The 21818-nt window shown below is 40.6% G+C and overlaps 2 protein-coding genes across 9 annotated transcripts in view; one reads left to right on the top strand and one right to left on the bottom strand.

Annotated features, from left to right (window-relative positions):
• The window catches only part of SOS1 (SOS Ras/Rac guanine nucleotide exchange factor 1), a 129481-nt gene extending 123726 nt beyond the window's left edge, over positions 1-5755 (top strand). For all 4 annotated transcript variants that reach the window (XM_043468383.1, XM_043468381.1, XM_043468380.1 and 1 more), the window contains one exon: positions 809-5755. In XM_043468383.1, coding sequence (XP_043324318.1) covers positions 809-1300 — 492 coding nt within the window. In that variant the 3' untranslated portion in view covers positions 1301-5755. The remainder of the gene's footprint in view (positions 1-808) is intronic.
• Positions 1-21818, bottom strand: part of ARHGEF33 (Rho guanine nucleotide exchange factor 33) — a 114895-nt gene that overhangs the window by 27341 nt on the left and 65736 nt on the right. The window contains exons 17-19 of one of the 5 annotated variants that reach the window (XM_043468386.1): positions 19952-20091; positions 14837-14911; positions 12920-13051 (exon numbers count right to left, since the gene is read on the bottom strand). In XM_043468386.1, coding sequence (XP_043324321.1) covers positions 14860-14911; positions 19952-20091 — 192 coding nt within the window. In that variant the 3' untranslated portion in view covers positions 12920-13051; positions 14837-14859. Of the gene's footprint in view, positions 1-12425; positions 13059-13456; positions 13762-14836; positions 14912-19951; positions 20092-21818 lie in introns of those variants that run through there. The other 4 variants (XM_043468387.1, XM_043468385.1, XM_043468388.1 and 1 more) reach the window with 4 other exon arrangements.

Here is a 21818-nt window from a genome sequence, read left to right as displayed (position 1 = left end):
TGAATGAGGTTAATACTCAGGGTATTGGGGCTTAGTAGAGTGTAAACCAGAATTAAGTATGGGTTTACCATGCAGTAATGTTTTATTTCTTCTGAAAACAGTTTTCTGGTAGGTTTTCAAAAAAAAAACAAAAACACAAGTTTAACCTATAATTTAAGAGTAATGTAGTCTCAAGCAGTTCTTTAAAAAGATAGACATAAGGAAAGAGATCTGAAGCTTTATATGAAGGCATGTTTTAAATGAAACTATATCTCAGTGCTAAATGTTACATATCTAAGCCTGTAACAGGTGAATCTGACAGGCTTTTAAGTGGGATTTTCATGAAAATTCCAGGTCAGAAGAGACCTTAACAGCTCATAATAGCTGTTTTTTTTTCCCTACCTGTTTAAATTTCTTTCTTTGCCAACTGTTAACATGATTCAGTGGTCTCAAAGTGTCCAGAGAGCAGAGCACCTGGGCAAGGCAAAACTCTTTGCAGAATACCATGAAATGCTATTACAGTAAATTTAATATTGTAAAATTGATAGGTAACATGCTAAGTTGAAATGATCTTATATTAGATTGAATGATAGGTAAGCAGCAGCAAACAACAAAATTTTGAGAAAAATAATAGCTTAACATTGAAGGAAAAATACTTTTTTTAATGAATGAACTGCCAATAACCTCCAATTTAAAGCATATGGCAAAACTCCCTGATCCACACCTAGAGTTCTTCCAATAACATATTTGAAAACCCAGCTTAATTCTTAGTATATTCATGGTGCTACATATGTTGTTAATAAATGTTCTTTTTTTCCATTTATGTTAGATGATGTCTAAGCATTTGGACAGCCCCCCAGCAATTCCTCCTAGGCAACCCACATCAAAAGCCTATTCACCACGGTATTCAATATCAGACCGGACCTCTATATCAGACCCTCCTGAAAGCCCTCCCTTATTACCTCCACGAGAACCCGTGAGGACACCTGATGTTTTCTCAAGCTCACCACTACATCTCCAACCTCCCCCTTTGGGCAAAAAAAGTGACCATAGTAATGCCTTCTTCCCAAACAGCCCCTCCCCCTTTACACCACCTCCTCCTCAAACACCTTCTCCTCATGGAACAAGAAGGCATCTGCCGTCACCACCATTGACACAAGAAGTGGACCTCCATTCCATTGCTGGGCCGCCTGTTCCTCCACGACAAAGCACTTCTCAGCATATCCCTAAACTCCCTCCAAAAACTTACAAAAGGGAGCACACCCACCCGTCCGTGCACAGAGATGGGCCACCACTGCTGGAGAATGCCCATTCTTCCTGAGTCCCTCTGGACCAGGATGTACGCTTTCCTAGCCCCAGATCCATTGCTGGCGATGGATGCACTGAACGTGCCAGCACTGAGGAGTTAAAATGAGAACTCCAAACACTAACGACTCTACTTCAAGATGCAGTCATAAGACAATGAATTTTAACACGGACATAATTATAAAGTGAATATGGAAAGACTGATCTAGAGGAAGTGGACAACTGATTTCACCTGAAAATCAAGTAAAGGAACCTTTTGCCAGCCAGTAGGCAGGAGTCCTCTTTTTGTGAAGTGATCTTTATCATTAAAGGGATGGAAAACAGTCTAGTGTCCAGCAGGCCCACATGATGACAGTTTTTGTAATTCAAAATCTTATGCACTTTTTAAAAAGAAATCTTAAACAGGGATCTTCAAATCCTCCTTTGTTTTCCTTTGCTTTTACTCGTCCTACTTTAGAATATTTTCTTAAAACTCATTCAGAGGACTGTGAGGAAAGGCCGTGGTACCTGCCCTTGTTGGAATCAAGCCCAGCACCATCCCGCGGTCCTGTTTACAGATTATCACAGTGAAGTGAGTGGGTACCGAGGCTTCACCAAAGAGGTACTTTTTTTTTTTTTTAAGAATAATTATGCCAATTTTAAGAGCATCGCCCTACCCACCCTCCCTACACAAACAGAATGTGGTGGTGTTGCCTTCAAACGAGAAGTTTTGTAACAATGACAGAAGAACTCTTCTAAAAATGTAACTGTCAAGCATATGATTTACATTTAGGAGACTGTTAATCTTTATGCTAGACTGTCATTTCCCCCCTTTTCCCACAGAAGTTTACTGGTAATCCGTGTCATGGCTTGTAGATGTCCCTCTAACCATACTGTGGAGATGCAGTTACCCGGTGGGAAAGGAGCACTTGTTGGGCGTCGCTGACACCAGTCATGTTTGACTAATAGTTGAGTGATCAGCATATCTAGAATTACCTTGCATTGCCTAAATCATGTGTATATAGTGAATGTTATATAATATACCTGGCAGGTCTGTTTTAATTTAATTGAATAAAGATACAAATACTTTGTTTGGCTGGCATATATTAAATTATTATATGGAGAAAATGGTTGATTCTTATTTCTTTCAGTTGAAACACACACATACATACACACACAACACTAAGCATAAAAGCTCGTATTGTGGTACGCCTTGGTTTCTAGTCCTGGATGTATGTATTCCTCTTAAAAGAATGATCTAAAGTTGCAGTTTGGCATGTAGGAAAATATTTGGTTAGAATAGGATGGGTATCTTTTAAGCAGAGCTTTGTAAGGTTTTTAATTTCCTAGGTAACATGTATTACAGTTTGTTAAAGTTTATATTAAACACTCTACCTTGCCTGAGGTCTTTGCTCTATCAGAACTATTCATAATAGAACATCTACCTACATCATTAATATCATAGTATGGATTATTCATTAAACCTATGTACTGACCTTCTGAGTCTAACAAATACTGTGACTGAAATGCATGCAACTTGTTGAAGAGAAAAAATGTTATTAGTCTCCACTGTAATATCTGTGAAGTGTGCAGTATTCCATCCTTAGAGAGTCATCAGTTCATCTGTATCTGCATGTGTCCTCTGAATAATGAAGTAACATTTCAGCAGTTCTGTTAACCATGCCATTAGAGGCATTTTTAGAAGTGCTGCATCATGGTGGAAACCTAGTACTTTAATAATTTTCTGTGATATTTATTAGAGCATTAAATATACATCACAGTAGTACAATATATAGTCCTTTAAGACCAGAACGTTGGTTGCATCATCATTAAGCAATCCATCCTGTCATATCCTTTCTTATTTATTTGTTAGAGTTGAATCTTTTGTTTTTAATATTTGTACCATTCCTGTCAGGGTAGCCACTTTTATGAAATGTCTCCTTTCAAAAGTCTCCCCCAAAATTTATTTCAAATCCACTCTTGTTTGCAAAGCATCCATAAGACCATTCATTCAACAAGTATTTATCTAAGCCTACTTACTAGTGCTGCTACAATTAATCATAATACACATTCCAGAATTTCCATGACTTTTTATTAGACCAGCCTCATCATCCCTAGGATTTCCCTTTATGTGTCTTATGCACACTTCTCTTTAATTACCCCAACCCTAACTCCAAATGAGAACCTGAGAAAAGTCACATTGGAGCCCATTCAGTATCCCTCTGGCCAGTGTGTTAGCCTTCTAATAAGGTAATGACCTCTTTTCAACCTGCCTGATTGCATAAAGAGGAAAAACTCAGATTTGAAGTTCTAATCATACTTCTTCCAAAGGGAAGTATTCTTTTACCCTGGTGGTTCTAGGCGACCGCTTCACTGTGCATCAGCTGTATATGCATTGTGGACAGAGGATACTTGTACTCTGAAGTGTAAAAGTGGGGGCAAAAGATTTTCTGCAGTGGTAACTGATTAGAAAAATTTCAATTGGATGCCCTTAAACAGTGGTAAGAAAACTGTATCCTTGCCTTCTTCACATGTGAAGCATTAACTCACTGGCAGATTTACTCTTTGTAGTAACTGAAATCTACTTAATCCAGGGACAAGAAGTGGCTGAGAAGATAAATGCATCACCACAAAATTCTGCTTTTGAATTCAGGACATTACAAGACAGTCAGTGCAGCATGACTTTTCTAAACCACATTCCAAAACATGGAACATTTCTTTTAGAAATGGAAATGCTCTTAGTTGTTTCATTATCTTTGGATCAACAAAATGAAAATATTTCAAGGCTGAATTTACCTACATGGGCCAATAACCAATATAATAGAAAGGGAGGCTTTTCACATCTAAGTACTTTTAAAAACAGGAACAAATAAAGTATATGTTTCTAAATTTATTGAAAGGTTATTTACTCTTTCTGCATCTCCAAATGTATTTTAAGACTACAAATTATCAGGAAATGTATAAACGTCAAAAGTTTGCTTAATTAAAGGTTGTTGGATATCAGATTATGTGTTCAGTAGGTTACTACGCTCTAACAACTCAAGAATGTTTTAAGAAATCTAAATTTAGCGAAGAGCATGCCACCCTAATTATACTACAGTTAACAGAACAGTGTAGTGAACCGTACTTTTTCAGCCGGAGGCTACATTGTGGTTCCAAATTCCTTAATGTGTTTTTCCCTACATTAAAAATTAAACCAAAAATTAGTTGCTATCTATGATCACTATCTTGTCTTAATTCTCAAATTTAGCTCACTTTAATCATGTACCTCATCGTTTGTCTTTTAATGACAGCTTAAATTGAGAGTTTTAAGTGGCTCAGCAAAACAGATAATGCAAATAGGGGGGATAATTCCAATTTATTAGTGTTATACATATTGAGGAAAACCTATTTTTTTTCCCTCCAGATTCAGAAAGGAAAAATAAACCATTTATTTCTTGGTTTTCTGCTGCTATAGGTAGGTTCACTTATCTTTTAACCTATATCGTATGACTGTTGTACAAGTGTAGGTCCTATGGAGTTGCACATTAATCTTTACCAGTAAAATAAGCATCACAGGGTTAATACCAGTTTGGCTGAAAGAATTATGCAGTAAAATTATTTATAAGGGAAAGTGGTGACTTAGTTTATTTATTCAATATTTTTCTTTTGAAGCATCTCATTACTTTTAAAATCATTTCATAATCCTTTATACATGAGCCAATGAAATCTTTTGAGCTCTAGTTAAAGAAAAGCATGAAGTCTATATGATAAATCTGAACAACAAAAGCACTTGTAACTTGTTTTGTAAATTTCATGCCTTATTTTCCATTTTTGACACCGTAAAGTGCATTTTCTGTCAACTGTGAGCAAATTTCCCTTTTGCCTTTAATGAAAATAGTGCATTAAGTAGCCAATTGCTGCAGAATTACAGAGCAAGTTAGCTAAAGGTGGATCACATTGGACTACCACTCAAAGAAACAAGATGCATAGCAGATGGAAGTCACATGTGTGGCTTTAGGGAGAGCGCACCTGTGCCAGATGCATGCCACTTTTCAGTAGCTGCCAAATGTGCCTTTAATTAAGAACATCTCTAGTTTTTTTCTTCAGATCAAGTCAGCATTTGGGGGCGGGATCAGGGCAGGGGACTCTGGGGTGCAAATATCTGGTGAAACCCACCAGAGAAGAAGCCTTCGTTTGTCAAAGTGACACGAATAACTTTAGTTGAAACATGTTTGTGTATATATGTGTGTATTTGCCTTTGTTTAGTAGCACGGTTATTTGCTAAAATAATTGTCCCAAAAATTGCTCTGTCAGTCTTACTTTGATGTAAAAACAAAGTGCGGTCTACACATCTAATACGGCCTTTGTACCTAACCATGTTCATAGGTGATCTTTGTACTCTGTGTGCAGCAGTATTTGGTTTGCATTTAAAGTGAAAATAATGGCTGTTATTTTTCTGGCATTACTAAGATAAACCGAAAAATAATAAAGAAAAATGCCTTACATAGCCCACACGTGTATTATTTTTGCATGTGTTTATTTTAGAGAGCAACATTTTAATGTCATCAGTGACTCTCATTTTAGCTCATACTCTGTAGAAATGGTTTGCTCTTAATCATGCTCTTGCTTTGAGCTGCTTTTTTCTGTATCACAGTATTATAAAAGAAGTTGAATACTTCCTCCTGTTGCACACTCTCTGAATAGAGTGAGTGGGAGGACAGCAGGATGAAAATTAGTGCTTTAGTGACCTTGGGTGTTACTTGGATAAGTTACAGGGGGAGGGCTGAGGCATTTGTATTCCCTAAAAGAAGTTTTTAAGATACCACAGTTCCTCGAAAGGCAGGTTTTGCTGAGACCTGCTGGAACATGGCAGACTGACATTCAGCAATTCTTTGTAGGCTTGGCAGGAAAAGATACAGCTTACAGCTGCACACTGTAAAGAATTATGCAAATGTGAGGTCATTCACGGTGAACTACAGAATGTGAAAACTCATGATCCTGAGAGATCTAATGCCCTTATTTAAAAATTGAAGCAACTGATTCCTGGTATTTGGAGGACTGCTTTCCGGAACAGTCAAAATTCACGGTTTTTTTGTTTGTTTGTTTTTAACCCCTGGTTTAAAGACCCAAAATCATTAATTTGTACAAATTCCATTTGTAGTCCACTGTGAAATCCAAATATGTATTATTGGGTATATTCTAGGTAATCAATTTAATAGCTGTAGGAAGATAACATTAATATTGATTAGTCAGACCTGCCTGATTTCAGATTTGCTTTTGAAACACCACTTCTTTTGAATTTTAACCAGGTATTTTGCCTTTTTACTTAGTCACTAGCTCATCACGGATTCAGGGCACTTGAGCCTCTAGGGTTCAGCAGAGACCATTTTTGCAGATAGATGCAGATGGCAAGGAGGACTTTGCCTTATAGCCATTCTACTGTTTTAGGACTTTTGACTGTCATTGGAGACAAGAAAGAAAGCTACAGCCCTTTTTTAGAAGCTAGTTTCTCTACCATCATGACTCATTTAGAAAAGGAAAAATCACTGTTGGTGGAGTACAACAGGCACGTGCTTTGGAGTCAGATTTCTGTGTTCATATTATGCTTCCATGACCCATTAGATGTGTGACTTTGGAGAAGATATATAAATAATCTGAGTCTCTGTTTCTCAGTACATAAGGTTAATAGATCTACCTGGGACTACTGTGAACTTTAAAGGTAAGATGTCTAAAACCCAATGCCTTTCACAGAGTGTTTAATAGTAACTAAAGTTATGAGGGATATATCTTCAGAGTTTGCCTGTTTTTAGATATCTGTTAAGAGTTTGATTTCATCCTGAAGTTCCCATAATTTGATTACATACCATATAGCTTCTTTGATGTTCACTGTCATTTAAATTGGTTTTGAGTGACCTTAGTTATAAACATTTGATAAGGGCCCATCTGACTATTCAACATTAAACAAATATTTATTGCATCTGGTACAGTTTTGATGCTAGGAATATAGCAATGAACAAAACAGACAAAAATCCGCATCATCGCGGGACTAATAATCTAGTGAGGAAACGTAGACAAGAACAGAATGTAAGAACAGATATATGTAAGAATGTTGTAACTGCTATGAACAAAGGCCAGACAAGATGACAAGCAGAGGCAGGGGAAGTGAAACCTGACCAGTGTGGGGAGAGTCGGCCTCGTGCAGGAGAGGACACAGTAAAGCCTTGAAGGAGGTGCAGAAGTGAGACATGCAAGTATCTAGGAAAAGAAGAATGCCAAATCACAAGGAACAGCCAATTCAAAAGTGTGGAGACAGAAGCATGCTTAATATATCTGAGGAATGGCAAGGCTACTTGTGTCTGGAGAAGATGAATATGAGTGAACAGGAGATGCTGTCAGAGGTTTAAGGGGGTCCAGACCCTTTGTAATGGCTTTCGTTTCTGTCTGAGAGAAATAGAGCCCTTAGAGGGTTCGATGTGATCACATTTACATATTAACAACACCCTGGCTGGCATTCTGGGTGCAGTGTTGAGAATAATTCGAGGTTATGAGTGGGAATAGGGCAGCTAGCCCAGTAGACAGCAGATTGGCCAGGGTGATGGCAGAGGAGGTAGTGAGGAGAGATCGGAGCCCTAATATATTGCTGACGACAGCTAAGTTGCTGATAGACTTGATGTTGGGTTTAAGAAACAGAATTGTCAAGGAAGACTTCCAGATTTGGGGCCTGAGCAATTGGAAGGACAAAGTTATCAATAACTGAAGTGGGGAAGATTCAGCTGAAACAGGCTTGGGCTTCAGTAAATACAGAAGACATCTGAGAAGTGCCCAGGAGACAGGTGGAAATGTGAGTCTGGAGTCAGAGAGAGTTCACGGTTGAAGATATAAAATTGGGAGTCACTCTCATAAACATTATATAGTAAAGGCAACAAACCAGATAAGATCACCAAAGAAGAGAGCACAGACTGGAAAAAGAAATTTAAGCAAAGAGCCCTCAGGCATCGTAACATGAAAGAGGAGAGAGGAGGAACCACCACACAGACCAGGAAGGAATGGAGGTGAGAATGGGGAGCCCGTTGTGTCCTTGAGGCCGAGTACGGAAGGAATTTCTGAAGAAGGAAGTGATCAGCATGTCCAGTGCTATTTGACATGGGGAATAAAATGACAGAATTCGTTTAGCAAGGGTGAAAATCACCAGCACCCTTGACAGAAGCAGTCAGGGGAGTGCTATGGAATGGGAGGAATCAAAGGAAGCCGAGAACTGAGACAAAGCTAGAGCAATCAAGTTTCTTTTGTAAAATGGGAGAAATAAAGCGTGTTTGTATTCTAAAGGGTTTGCCCCAGTGGCAAAGGAAAATATGATAATGAGAAGAGGGGATGGGCTCTAGCGCTAAGTGGAAACAGACCACTTAGAAACGCAGATGGGACCCACACCAGCCCTTTACAGTAGACACCACGATCTTCAGATGAACAGGTTTACATACGTGAGGAAGAAACACTTACACATCCAGTCTTCCTGCTAAGGATTAAGAGCACTGAATGCTACTATCTCTGAAAGGAATGAAACAAGAAGAAGGAATAAAAATATCTCTACAAGGATATTTAACACATTTGATAACTTATTAAAGATTATGCACTAAGCTCTTTGAAAGCACAATAAATTTTGGGAAGCAAGTTATTTGGCTTAAGGACAAAAATACTATTTCAAATCTCTGATAATTTCCCAAAAAAGTACTTTCAGCACTGCTTACAGCACATTCTTATGTTCTCATGTGTCTAAATTTAGTGTCACACATCAATTTTTAAACTTTTCCCTTAAAATATAGAAGTGTCTCTCCCATCAGTTTTCTCAACCTTCTTTTAATCCATTTCCTTTTTGAAAAACTGTCTCACCCTTTTTTCCCTCAACCCTTCTCTACCATGCGAGACTCACTGGCCCCTGCACAGATATTAAGATGCTCCCAGGCTGAGTGGGAAATGTACATCGTTAAGTCAAATTAGCTCTCAGAATATGAGAATCCCCAGTGTTCCCAGAGCATCCCTGTTTTAGCCTCAGGAAGGAAGTTTAGTATGGTGATATTTCAAGAGAAAATCTAGTCTGAAAACTAGACTTAATTTTACTATACCACTTAATGTAAGACATTCATTTTCTCATGTTTCTAAGTGCATGCAATAGATTATTCAGAATATACAGTCAATTTTACCAGTTTCTTAGAACACTGATCATGTATATATTTTTAATCAAATGATAATAGAGGACACAGATGGTAAATTAAATAAGATTTAATTTGGGTTTTCATGAACTACCAGTTTTCTGTAACTCAAGGTAAGTATAATCCTTTATTCTGTCCTAAAAGTCAATCTGTGTTTAGAAACTGAGTTTTGTGGTTTATATACTGACTCATTCAATTTATTGAATTGAAGTAGTGGCTCAAATTTCAGTGGGCCAAAGAATCATCTGAGTGCATTTAAAATGCAGACTCACGGGCCCCACTCTGAAATATTACAATAGAGTGGAACTGAAATGTTACCCAGGAATCTTCAATTTTCTAAGTGCCCTCATAGGGAAGATAATATATTCGTACAGACGTGAAGGAGGTGAGTGATTATGACAGGAGGTGCTATAGAAACACTTTTCAAAGGGTTTTCCTTGAGCAAGCAAGAGACAGTAATTTCAAGAAGTTTAAACTATGATGAAATAACCCACCACATGGAACCCCAGAAAGTTAGTCCATAAACTCCTGGTTCTATGAGGTTCCAGTTCTGGAATCAGAAAAGCAGGACAATCCTTGCCTGGGGTTCTATACAGACCTCACAAGAATGCAGAAGGAATCAGTAGCCACTCCCAGCGTGGGCAGAAATACCCACTTCATTTTTGGTGGAATGCTTCTTTCTGCTAATCCAAACACTTCCAGAAGCTGTCAGTGGTCTCCTTTGTAAACTATGCTTCTCCAGAGGACTGGAGGCAACAAGTTTTAGCAGTTCCCAAGTCTTCCCCACCCTGACCTCATCCCTAGTGTGACATCAGTTAAATAGCCTTAATCAATATCATTAAAGATCATGTCTCCTTCCTCAGTTTACAGCACTACCTATAAAGATGATGAAATCAGCCAGTACAGCCTGGAAGAGCAGCAAACTGTTTCCTTAATGGAGAGATGTTTTCTAATGCAGATACTGTGAAAGGTAGTGGTGCCTTTACCTGCTTCTGATGACAACTGTATTTTATTTCCTTTGTGATTGATATTTTTCTTTTTAAAAAGACAGGAAAGTAAAGTGACAACCCTGAAACTCTTTGACCAATTATGAGTAGAAATTAATTTCTGTGGTCTCTTTTAGAGCACCCCCATTAATATTGATATCAGCCATTTACTGAGCACCTACTATTCCAGAGGTGGAAAGAATTTCAAAAGCTCTGGTATAGTTCCTGCCCTTGCAGCATCTTACATTCTTGTTGGGAAGACAAGACATACCCATCAAAAGATAGACAAGTTGCACCACAAGAGGCCACAGAAAGATGAGGCTTAGATTTGGGTCTTAAAGATTAGCAGAGGAGGCCAGAGTAAAGACATGAAGCAGGAGTGAAACTGAGCAAGGTGCATGGCTTGCCAGGAAATAATAAGAGCCCAGCTTAGCTGAGGTACAGTAGTTCACCCGGACTGCAAACAGGGAGAGAGGAGCCAGAGAAATAACTGGAGCTGTACTGGAGGGAGAGAGACTGAATGTCAAGTCAAGGAATTTGGAATTTGACTGTAGACAAATAAGAACAGTCAAAGAGTTTCACACAAGCAATATTTCGGAATGAGATGTTAGAGACCTGTGAGATTGATGGGAGCAGGAGGAAATCTACCAGGAAAAAATCCAGATATCAGGTGATTGAGACCCAGAGAGCAGCAACATTACAATTAGTTTTTATAGGTTACGTTCCTAAAATACAACTAAGTGGAGTTGTGCTACAAATGTAGCATTAAGATTTTTCAAAGGATGTTATCAAAATGAAAATTTGGGAGGTGTGTGATATTTTTGAAACCTTCCCAGTAATTGATCATTTCTATAATAAACAATATGAAGGGGAAAGAAATTTTGTTTTTAATCTTTTATTTACGAGCTTATGTCTGCTGTTTCACTTTTCGTGTCCAGTCGATTTCACACTATGCTTTTAAGCACTGACCCCCAAAAACATCTGTGGCCTGATAATAGACATCTAATTTCAAAGGAGTTCATTAATTTCAGAAAAATGAAAAGCTTGGCTTCAAATTAAATAGCAGAAACTCCAAAAAGCTGGCAGTTATCCTGTGACTGTTCCAGACTCCTTTTATTCAAGATGCTAATAGATGGGTTCCTGATTAGTCATCAGACAAGGAGAAGAAAACTTGTAAGACTTACAAGTGAAACTTCCCCTATTTTATCAAACAGTACATCACTAGAGGAACAGCCCTCTGGAGAAGTCAGCTGCAGTACCAAGATTCTCAATGAATAGTAGTAACCTATGCCCCAAGTTACAGAGAACTGCTTAGAAATAGAGACGGATTGTTTAAACCTAATTGTTTTCTATTACGATTCCGAAGTCTAGGCATGTCAAGGACCATCTGGGCCATATCTGTGTGGAAACAGAGCACATTTTATTTCCCTATAGCCAGGCAAGCCTCATTGCAATAATTCTTCTGCCTGTACTGTAAGAACTTTCTTTTCAACTTACTTCTGGAAAACAGAATAAGGTAATGCTAGCCCTAAGCTTTCATTCTGACTTGGTGTTTGTAGCAACCACTGTGTGTAAGCCAGTAAAGTATAGACATTGTTGCTACCTTCTTTAGAGACTGAAGAACCTCTTTTAAGACAATGAGGCTAAATCAATGCTTTCTTCTCAGTCCACGTGGTCATGAGTATGAGTGACACTCAGGATCACTGGTAGATCTTTGAATCCTGAGTATTTAATAAAACATAGACTCTGGACTTTTTCCCATCCACAGCACAACCCACAACCCACATGAGGGAAAATGTTTTTTTGAACCCCCGGTTTCTAGAGGAATTACTATTCCCTGCACTGGTTTTCATAACCATAAAACAAGAGGAATACTACTCTTAAGGTCTTTTCCTATTTGCATATCAACATGTCTTTAAGCTGTGAACCTTCTGTGTCATGGTTTAAGCACAAATTTTCCACAACTCGTATTTGCAACACGTAATACAATTGTGTTAACTGATGCTGTGCCTTAAGGGATGTTAGGTGTTGCCTTGGGGTTTTTGGAAGATATATGCCATGACAGAACTGCCCCCTAGCATGGTGTATACTAGTCTAAGACGAAATGAATAAGCTAAATACCTCTGAAGCATAAACTTCACATCCATGTTAAATATGAACATGCTCAATATTATACTGGGGGAATGACTTCAAGGTAGAAGTTTTCTTACAAGCATTTATTTTCCTCCAAATTTATTGTGTTTTTGTAATGCTGTGAAAAGTCTTCATTTCCCTTGTCCCAAGTGTTGTTCAAAGAGCCAGCTCTCAACCACAGACTAATCTTCATCTCTTCAATGTCTTGTATGTTGATTTAGTTTCATATGTTAGTATTTATATTAGTTTTCCTCAGGGATTTATACATCAATATATATATATTCCTACACAGATATATACAAGCTTTTTATCCTCATCTTACCACTTGACAATACAACTTTAAGTATGTTTTACACAGCTGTTCCTTGGTCAAGCTCATTTGCAAGAGCAAGTCGGTTTCTGAAGAAATCTTGTTTGGTGGGTGAAGGATCCATTGAGGGATTCTCATTAGTTTTTTCCCTGTATTCTGATCCACTGGACCTAAAATCTCAGCACACAGATAAAGTACAGGTTGATTTGGTTTTAATTGTTTTCAAATATTTTATCTAACCAAATTGTTTTGCATTTGTAAAACAGTTGCCTCCTAGATCTGGAATAATTTTAACTTCCCTTGAATTTCATGACTCAGGACACGTGTAACTAAGAGTTGCAGTGCACATAAAGAGTTTACCTTTCTAGTCCTTTATGGGGACACTTGTGACAATTGTGTATGACAGTGTAAGAAATCGTGTAATAGCATTGTCAATGGGGGAGAAAGGATTAGAAAATTCAATAAATCCTATTTTCAATTCAATCAAGGAACTACTACACAAATTAAGAAGGCCCTTAGATTTTAAGGGATAGAATTCATTGCTCTCAACCAAGGTTATCAAGAGCCTTTACTTAATCTGGGCATTACATTACAAACTCTTGCTTTTGCTTGTTTTCATTTTTAAATGAAAAATTTATTGAAGCCAACCACACATATATGCTACATTTGGTAGAATGCAGAAATTAGTACAGTAATCAGATTAAGGAGATTCTATTATCTCAACCACCACATAGGAGACCAAGCCCAATCAAGAGCAACAACTCAAAACAGTCCAATTGAGTCCCCAGTCGAGGGTGTATTCTTCCTTTCTCTTGGTTAAGCCAGTTGGGTAATCCATTCCAGCTCTGCACCTTCTCCAGTTTGTTCATGTCAGAAGTCCCTAGAGGGAGGAGGCTTTCTGGAAATAACCTCTAATAAGCTAGGCTGGGGCCCTTTGGCTAGCTTCAGCTCTGAGCTAGAATGGGTAAAAACTAGCCCAGCGACTAAGAAGCAATATCAAAAGACCTCATGCAAGGTGTATGACAGTGACATCAGACATGAAGTTCTTTGTCCAAAACTCCTACACAACTGAGCAAGTTCTCCATGTGCCGAGGCAGAGTCAGGCATGCTTCCACTATCCACAAAAGAAGGATACATTCTTTCACTATCGTAGATAATACTATGAATGTCCTCACTGTTGCTATTATATAAGTTAATTATGACTCTATCATTTACTGAAATCATTGGGCAGAATGCAAACATTCCTTTACCTTATTTAAGGAAAGAATCCAGATCCACACAAAGACTAAAATTCTGATGTCTAGACACCTGATGACTGACTGGATTTTTTTTTTTTTAACTCTGACTGTTATTTGGTTTCACAGATGAAGGCCTTAGCTGTCTACCACACTTCCTCCATCTGGTCAGTAAGGAGCCCTTTTCCACTATATTCCAGTCCATAGAGGAAGAACTTTCTCTCCTCAACCCCAGTACATCTGGGTGTTCATTAAGTAAGATGATGGCTGGCTGGGGTGAAAGTCTCTTTCCTTTTCAGAAGCCGCCTGCAATTCTCCCCTGAAACCACCTCCTCAGGCCTCACCCTAAAGCTCCAGGCTTTCTCTCAGAACTCCCCGCTACCTCCAGTTCAAATCATCCCTGGTTGGTGCACTTGTGCCCCAACTGTTAGGAAGATAGATTTTTGACCATGTCATTCTTTCCCCGTTATCTTCTGTTATCCAGAAGACTAAGAATGCCTAAAGCATTGGGGGGCGAGGGGGCAGGAAGTAGGAAGCAAGATTTGAATCTGGCTGCTGTTTCTTCTAAATTGTTTCCCCACATGATAGTTTCTCATCAGAAAACATTCATCAAAACTTAAAATCTTTGCCTCCCATTTCCCCTCTTAGCTACATCTGATCTCTCCAAAACCCACCATGTCATACTTTGATGGTTCCAACATGCAACTGTTTCATGTTTACCTGGAAATGGGAAAGCTCTGATGTCACCACCAGCCCCAAGGACCACAGAAATCTTCACCAGTTGAGTTCCCATTTCTGAAACAAATGCCAAAATCGCCCTGTCTAGTTTCCAAAGTCCACAAACTCAGCTTAGTATTTTTCTTTTTTAACTGCTCTTCTCACAAACCACCTTTCTGTCTGCAGGTGTGTGAATGGCTCTGCATTTCTTGATATTAACTAACAATTAACTAAATGGTAACTTGCTAATCATTTTTAAGTAGTATTCTATTGTAGCCATGACTAGAAGCTAATTTTCACCCTTTTAAAGATATTTTTAGCTGATTTCTTTCTAATGCTTACATGGTATATGAACACCTCAACTCTTGGACCCTTGTGAATGTGTGGTTGTCAGGTTCTAGAGTAATGCATGCCTAAATTACTGAAAAATAACCTGTGGAATCTAGGTGAAAAGCTAGTGGATTTGCTTTTTATCCCCTTTCTCTATAAAACAGAAATGGCTTTTGAGTCGCTAGGGCCATTCTGACTGACCACAGAGGAACACACACAAGGGCCAGGCAGGCAAACACTTGCTGGGCAAGATTAGGATGGCTGCCAGGACATTCTGACACAGCCATCTAAATGTTTGATGGGAGGGGAACACACCTGTCGCTAATTTTCCTTCCACTCAACTGACAGAGACCAAAAAAATCACAAATTGGGTAGGTCATGCACGTATCAATTTGCTATATTAAGCCATAAAGTTTATTTGGAACTGGGGAAAAGAGGAGGGGGGGAATCAGCGGTGCAGGAGTCTCTGACCCAAGAAGGGTTGCTTTTCTGACTGGAAAGACTGTCTGCCTTGAAAGCTTCAGGAACATGCAGATGGAGAAGAAAGGGGGCAGGGGAGCACCCATCCTGTCGGCCACGTCAGTCGGTCCTGACGATCAACAGGGTGACAAGCGCGCACTCATTTAATGCCGATTTGTAAAGGGGTTACTATGTTCTAGGCACTAAACCTTGTAGCTGGGTCACTCTTATATTTGCATCTTAAGCTTCTGCTGACAGAACCTAGAACACCGAAGACCCTTAACTTAGTGATGGATCTCAAATGACCTACTGAGTAACATCTATAATCAGGTTTAAGAAAATGTTTTCTCTTCAACCAGCTCCTTCCATTTTCAACTTATATAGGGAATTAAAATGGGAAATGAGAGAGAATCCCAAAGTGGCTAAGAATGGAGGAAGAAGTTGAGGCGGGCTCTAAGGAGGTAGAGAAGAACGTGAGGGTGCAGTGATCAATGGATTCTTTAGTAGTCGTGCTTTCTATGACATGGTCTGCTCCACAGTCGAGGCTGGGCAGATGGCAAAGGCAGGACGGCATAAAAGTGGACTCACTGATGCTCAATCATATGGGGCTCTGTGGAAGTGCTCTCTCTGCAGTGTGTGATTAAAGAAAGAAGAGATTTCCATGGGATTGGTAGAGGGAGGCTGCTGACTGGGAAAGAGACCCTCTGAGGCATGTCAATTACAAAGTGCTAAAGAGGAAGAAATGGGTGAGGAAGTAGAATTAATCATTTGGACACCATATTCTTTGTCTTCCACTCCCATGAGAGTTGAGGATAAAAACAGCATGTACATCCCTGCCCCTAAGCTGTCTTACAGAACCCTCTTCCCCCATGCACAGCCCCAACCAAGACTACGTACTGGCCTAAGTGTAAGATTCACACATAGGGATGAAGTAGCACCGGTCTCAGACTTCAGGACAGTCTAGATTTAAGTTTTTGAAAGCTTCCAGGTCAATGCTTGTACAATGGGATGGTCTACCTTCCATCCTGCTCAAAGGCAGGGGAACAAGGATTCAGTCCAGCATCAACCTATCACATGAGGTCTGTTCTGTTCCTGGCTTCTAAGAATCCTCATTTAAAAATTTTTTAAATCACTTAACGTTTTCCAACTTTAAGATATGTCGTCTTTATTTTGACCAATTCTGGGCAGCTCTCAAGGACATGTGACCTGGTATCTACCCAGGACGAATGTGCCTGAGATAGAAACGGTCAGAGCATCATCCTCTCCCACAGATATCTTGGGCATTTTTCATGATTTTTTTTTTTATGATGTCAACTTGACTCTCCCTTTTGAATCCTTGTGGGTATGAGCATTCGGCCCTCCCAGCCTCAGAGGGAAGAGAACCCTTTCCCAGGTTTTCTGTTGCATCTGGCTCCATGCCTAACTTCATCCCGAAGCAGCATTCTGGGTGTGTGGGGCCACCAGCCAAACAAGCCCCTATGGATACAAAAAGTGTGTCAGTGTAGACAGGAACGAGCCTCCAGAGGGCTGTGGGGAGGCAGGCAGTGAGCCCCGGGTGTGACACAGGCAGCCGTTCTGGTGCTGATCCGTTTTGGACCCCCTGACTTCAGAACCCAGGATGAAGCATGTCTTGAAGTCACAGGGCTTGCTGCCAGCCTGACCTCCCGACACAGGGGAGGAGGATGGGTTTCTCCTATCTGCTTTCTCCCTGTGCCTGTCCGTATGCCTGGCTTCAGTCTGCGAGTTCCTACGTAACAGCTGGGACCAACCAAGTCACTCACGACCCCTAGACAAGCATCTCACACAGTACCTGTGTATGGCAAAGAACGCTTCATTCATGAGAAGAGTCAAGTGTTCTAATCTGAGTTGAGAGCCGCTAACCTTTCTGCGCTATGCCGGGGCCTCCCTGCCCTTTGTCTCTACTTAGCAAAATGGAACAAACTTTCCAAGGTTCCTGGATGAAAATACTCAGGAGAAGCTACTCAAGCTGCTTCTTTACTCCGAGCCAAGTCTCCAGAGGGCCCACCACAGCACCCCGGATGCAAGGCGACAAGCAAGTGTCACACAGCAGTGCTCACAGTCCTACACAAGACGTAAAAAGCCAGAAAACCGACCGGAGGGAGCAACAACCGTATGGCTCCACCTTTACTTCCATCCGTATAACACTTCAGATTTTAAATACAAAGGCAGCACCAGAAGTGGTGGCAGCAACTGGATTGAGGCAGGAGGGACTTGTCTATGATAAAAGTAGGAGAGGACTCAGAACATCCATTTGACCCTCCAGAAAGGATCCCAAAAATCTGCCAGAGGGCTGAAAGTAATTATCCAACATGAAAATTTGCAGAGTCCACAGCAAGTCCTTGGCACTGAACCAAGGACTGTGGGAGGCTATAGAAAGATAAAATCTGGCCTTCTATGTGGTCATTAAAATGATGGGTCCCAGGCCACACTGATTTCTTGTTTCAAGCATTAAAAAGATGTGATCTCCCAGACTGATCTACAACAAAATCAAAATACAGATAAAGCAAATCTTGAGCTAGAAAGCACTCAGGTGGCAGTGATCTCCCACCCGGTGTGGGTTCCCTTTCACAGCCTCCCTAACCAGGGTCATCCAAATCCTCCGTAGGAGAATCCACGGCCTCGTGGGGCAGCCAGCCCCAGTTCCAGGCAGCTGCGTTTTAAGAAAGTTCCTCTCTTATCCACTGCTCCTGGTTCTGTCCCTTGGCCTCAGGGAACAGGCAGAGTGTTTTCTTACATCTCGCTGAAAAAATGGGAATGTGCAAAGAAACCAGTGACAGATCCATACTCAGTGCTTGCCAACAGGCAGCACGCAGTCATTGTAAATGGCAAAAAGTGACTGTTTTCATGGGAAATACTGTGGTTTAGAAATAAGTAAAAATAAAAGGTTCAAGCAGTGGTCTTAGGAGTCTGGAGTTCTTAGCAGGATTCAGAAACCTGCATTCCAAAGTCAGGCTGGAGAACTGTCTGTCTCCAGTCTCTCCACTGTCATAATTGTCAGGAGGTGCTGGGTCAGGAAAGATCTAAATCTATGGTCCTAGAAAGAGATTCAATTCTCAGCTCATTACCCCTAAATCAAGGGGCTCCAGCAGTCACGCATGCCCAGGCTACTCTAGCAAAACTGAAAGGGCTAGAATAGGAATAGGGCTCTCTCTGCAGGATTGCTGGTCCCCCTTCCCTCTTCTTCCAGTAACAAAGGGTGGGACCAACGATCAGAGAGACCTAGTAATCTCAGTACTACCTTCCCTCTAGAAAAGGAATTAGACAAACCAACCACAAAAGTCCTCAGTCCAAGCCTGCCCCCAATTCTTCCATCAAGACCACTATCTAAATTGGGAGAAAGGGATTTCCCTGTGTTTCCTCACACAGGAACTCCAAACTCTAGGAAGTCAGCAACAGTGCCTTTAACTTTTCCATCCACTAAAATAGGAACACTTGCTGTTTAAGGCTCGCTGCGAGAACCTCGTCTAACAAGGGAAACTAAGCACCAGGCAACAGCTCTCTCTAAGGGGGAGACAACAGGCCTGAGCACGGGTGGAGAAAGAGACAGTAGTCTCCCAGGGGGGTGATGGCTGGATTGGAGACCGCCCCCCTACTGCCAAACGCTAACATTCAGTGCTTTCATCTTAGTTTCATGCTGGCATTTGGCCAATGCCTCCCACTCTGTGAGACAGTGCTTGTAAGTGCTGACCAAAACGACAGGTGGGTGATATCACACAGCAAGGGCTGAGAATCTTAGAAGGACCACAGGAAAGAAATGCCTTGCTTTTGCCTCCTATGGAGTACGGAAACTCCATTAAATTGATTTTTTAAGTAGGACCCAAGCCAAATCCATCCAATCATTTGTGCTAGGGAAAACACAGGCAGATGTCCCCCAGATATGCACTCGCAACCAGGGTAACTACAGGCCCCTACAGGCGGAAGAGCTGCGATGCCTGAGAAAACCTCCCACAGGCGGGGAGGTTCTGATGGTGCACCCAATACACCCAACCCCGATAGGGGATCCCACTCCTCGCGCCCATGGGGATTTTCCAGGAGACCTCCTCTGCCCACTCCTCCCAGGACACGGGACTTTGGGAACAAGGAGGCAGGGCTAAAAGACAGAGGCGGCAGAGGACAGAGCCGAGTGTGCTTTTACTCTAGGAGATCACAATGAGAAACATCTTCACCTGGCAGGAACTGTGGCTACTGGGTACAGGCACTGAGCTTGAAGCAGTTGTGTAAAACCAGGCTACTTGTTACTGTTAAAACCTCAGGACTTAGCCCACAGGGAAATGAGTTACAATGCTGTCTTGTCTAAGGGCTACTCACTTCTTTTTAAAGAGCTTGCGGAAGGAGCTGCGAAAGCCCCCTTTCTGGTCTTGCCTGGGGTTTTGATCGCTGAAAGATGTTTGTTCGCTTTCTCTTTCTTCCTTTGGACAGAATCTGGTGGCATCTTCTAAATGCATTTCCTGGAAACACAAAAGAGGGGTGTATTTTTACTCTTTTCCAAAGTTAACATTGATCCTGACTATGGGACAATTTTTTTTAACCTCTCACTTTCCTCTCCCACCCCAAGACTAATGACAGGCACCTATTCCAACTAAAGCAAACCTGGACTAATTAAGACACTAGATCTAGGGATTCTTCGGGATTCTACTAAGATTCATAACTAAATAATAGAGATCAACATTTTGATGGCTGAGTGTAGCATTTTTGAAAGTGTGGTCCTGAGGCTATAGGATCAACTGGGGCTTTCATTTAAATGTAGGCTCCTGAGCCCTAAGCCAGACTATCTGAATCAGAATCTCTGACGTTAGGCCTAGCTAATCTGTTTGCACACAGATTAGGAAAACCAGCAGTTTAAGGTATGTTCTTGCCCACCTGCACTTAATGTTTATATGAATCACCTGGGAATCTTGCTAATATGCAGATTTTGATTCAGCTGGTCACAGGTGGAGCCCAAATTCTGCATCTATAACAAGCTCACAGGTAAAGCATTTACTACTCGTGCAAGGACCATATCTTGAGAAGTGGGCTTTTTAGGGACTTTTTTAGGAACTAAATCTACTAATAGTTGAAGGAAAATCTTTCTGTAGAATCATGATCTTGATAAGATCTTGCATTTGTGTAGCATTTCACACTTTACAAAGCATATTCACAAACTTTATCTTATTTGGCCTTATCCTCACAACAACCCTGTGAGGTAGGTAAGATATGGATTGTCTTATTTCATAGATGAGAAAACTGGAGGCAGAGAGGCCAAATGAATTGTCCAGAAGCACACAGCTATTTGGCAGCAGAGTCAGGATTAGAACACGGATCTCCTGACTCCCAGTCAGGTGCTCTTGCCACTAAAGCATATTGTCTTCTTTCTTGACTCTTAGAGACAGAACACTAAGGACTAGGGTTTGGCTGGCTCTGAGGGCAAGGATGGCAAATACACAGTATATCTGAGGAGATGGAACCCTAGGAGCTTTGCACACCTCATTAGGAAAGAGCTGATATCTTCACAGATGGGGCTTTTGAAGGGCTCATCTTTTGTAACTAAAACCCCATCTCACTCTGATTAATGGTTTTTGCCTGGCGAAACCATTTGGTGAGCTCCCAATTTTTCACACATCAAAAAAGACATTTGTATGAGCATATGAAATAAAAGCATTCTTTGGAGCTTATACTATAGGAGTTAAAAGATTTTGGATGTATATCTCTGCCCATTCCAAGTCACTTTGAGTTGGCACTAGTATTTTCTACTTCCCTTGTTAATGAACTTTAAAAAAATATATATCTCTTTCATTTTTGCATCCACTTTTTTTTTTTGGCCATGCTGTGCAACATGTGAGATCCTAGTTTCCTGACCAGGGATCAAACTCATCAAACTCATGTCACCATCACCCCTCCCCTGCATTGGAAGCACGGAGTCTCAACCACTGGACTGCCAGACAAGTCCCTAAACTTTTAAACTTTGACACATGCCTAACTTTGATTTATCTAAGAAATTTTACCTAGTAAAACAGTATATAAAGTTCAGAGTTGAAAATCAGAGGCAGAAGGAAATCTGAGAATCCCAGGCAGGGCCCTTCAGCAACCTTAGCTGGGCACACTAAGGTATTTCTGCCTTTCAGGAGCCAGACACAGACTTTGATTTCTGGAGTCCAGATGTGCTAGAAGCTCCAAGGTTCTTCATGTTCCTCTGGCT

This window comes from Cervus canadensis, chromosome 5 (genome assembly GCF_019320065.1).
Source record: "Cervus canadensis isolate Bull #8, Minnesota chromosome 5, ASM1932006v1, whole genome shotgun sequence".
Classification (NCBI taxonomy): Eukaryota; Metazoa; Chordata; class Mammalia; order Artiodactyla; family Cervidae; genus Cervus; species Cervus canadensis.
The sequence above is the reverse complement of the archived record's forward strand: the minus strand, read 5'-3'. Positions and strand labels throughout refer to the sequence as shown.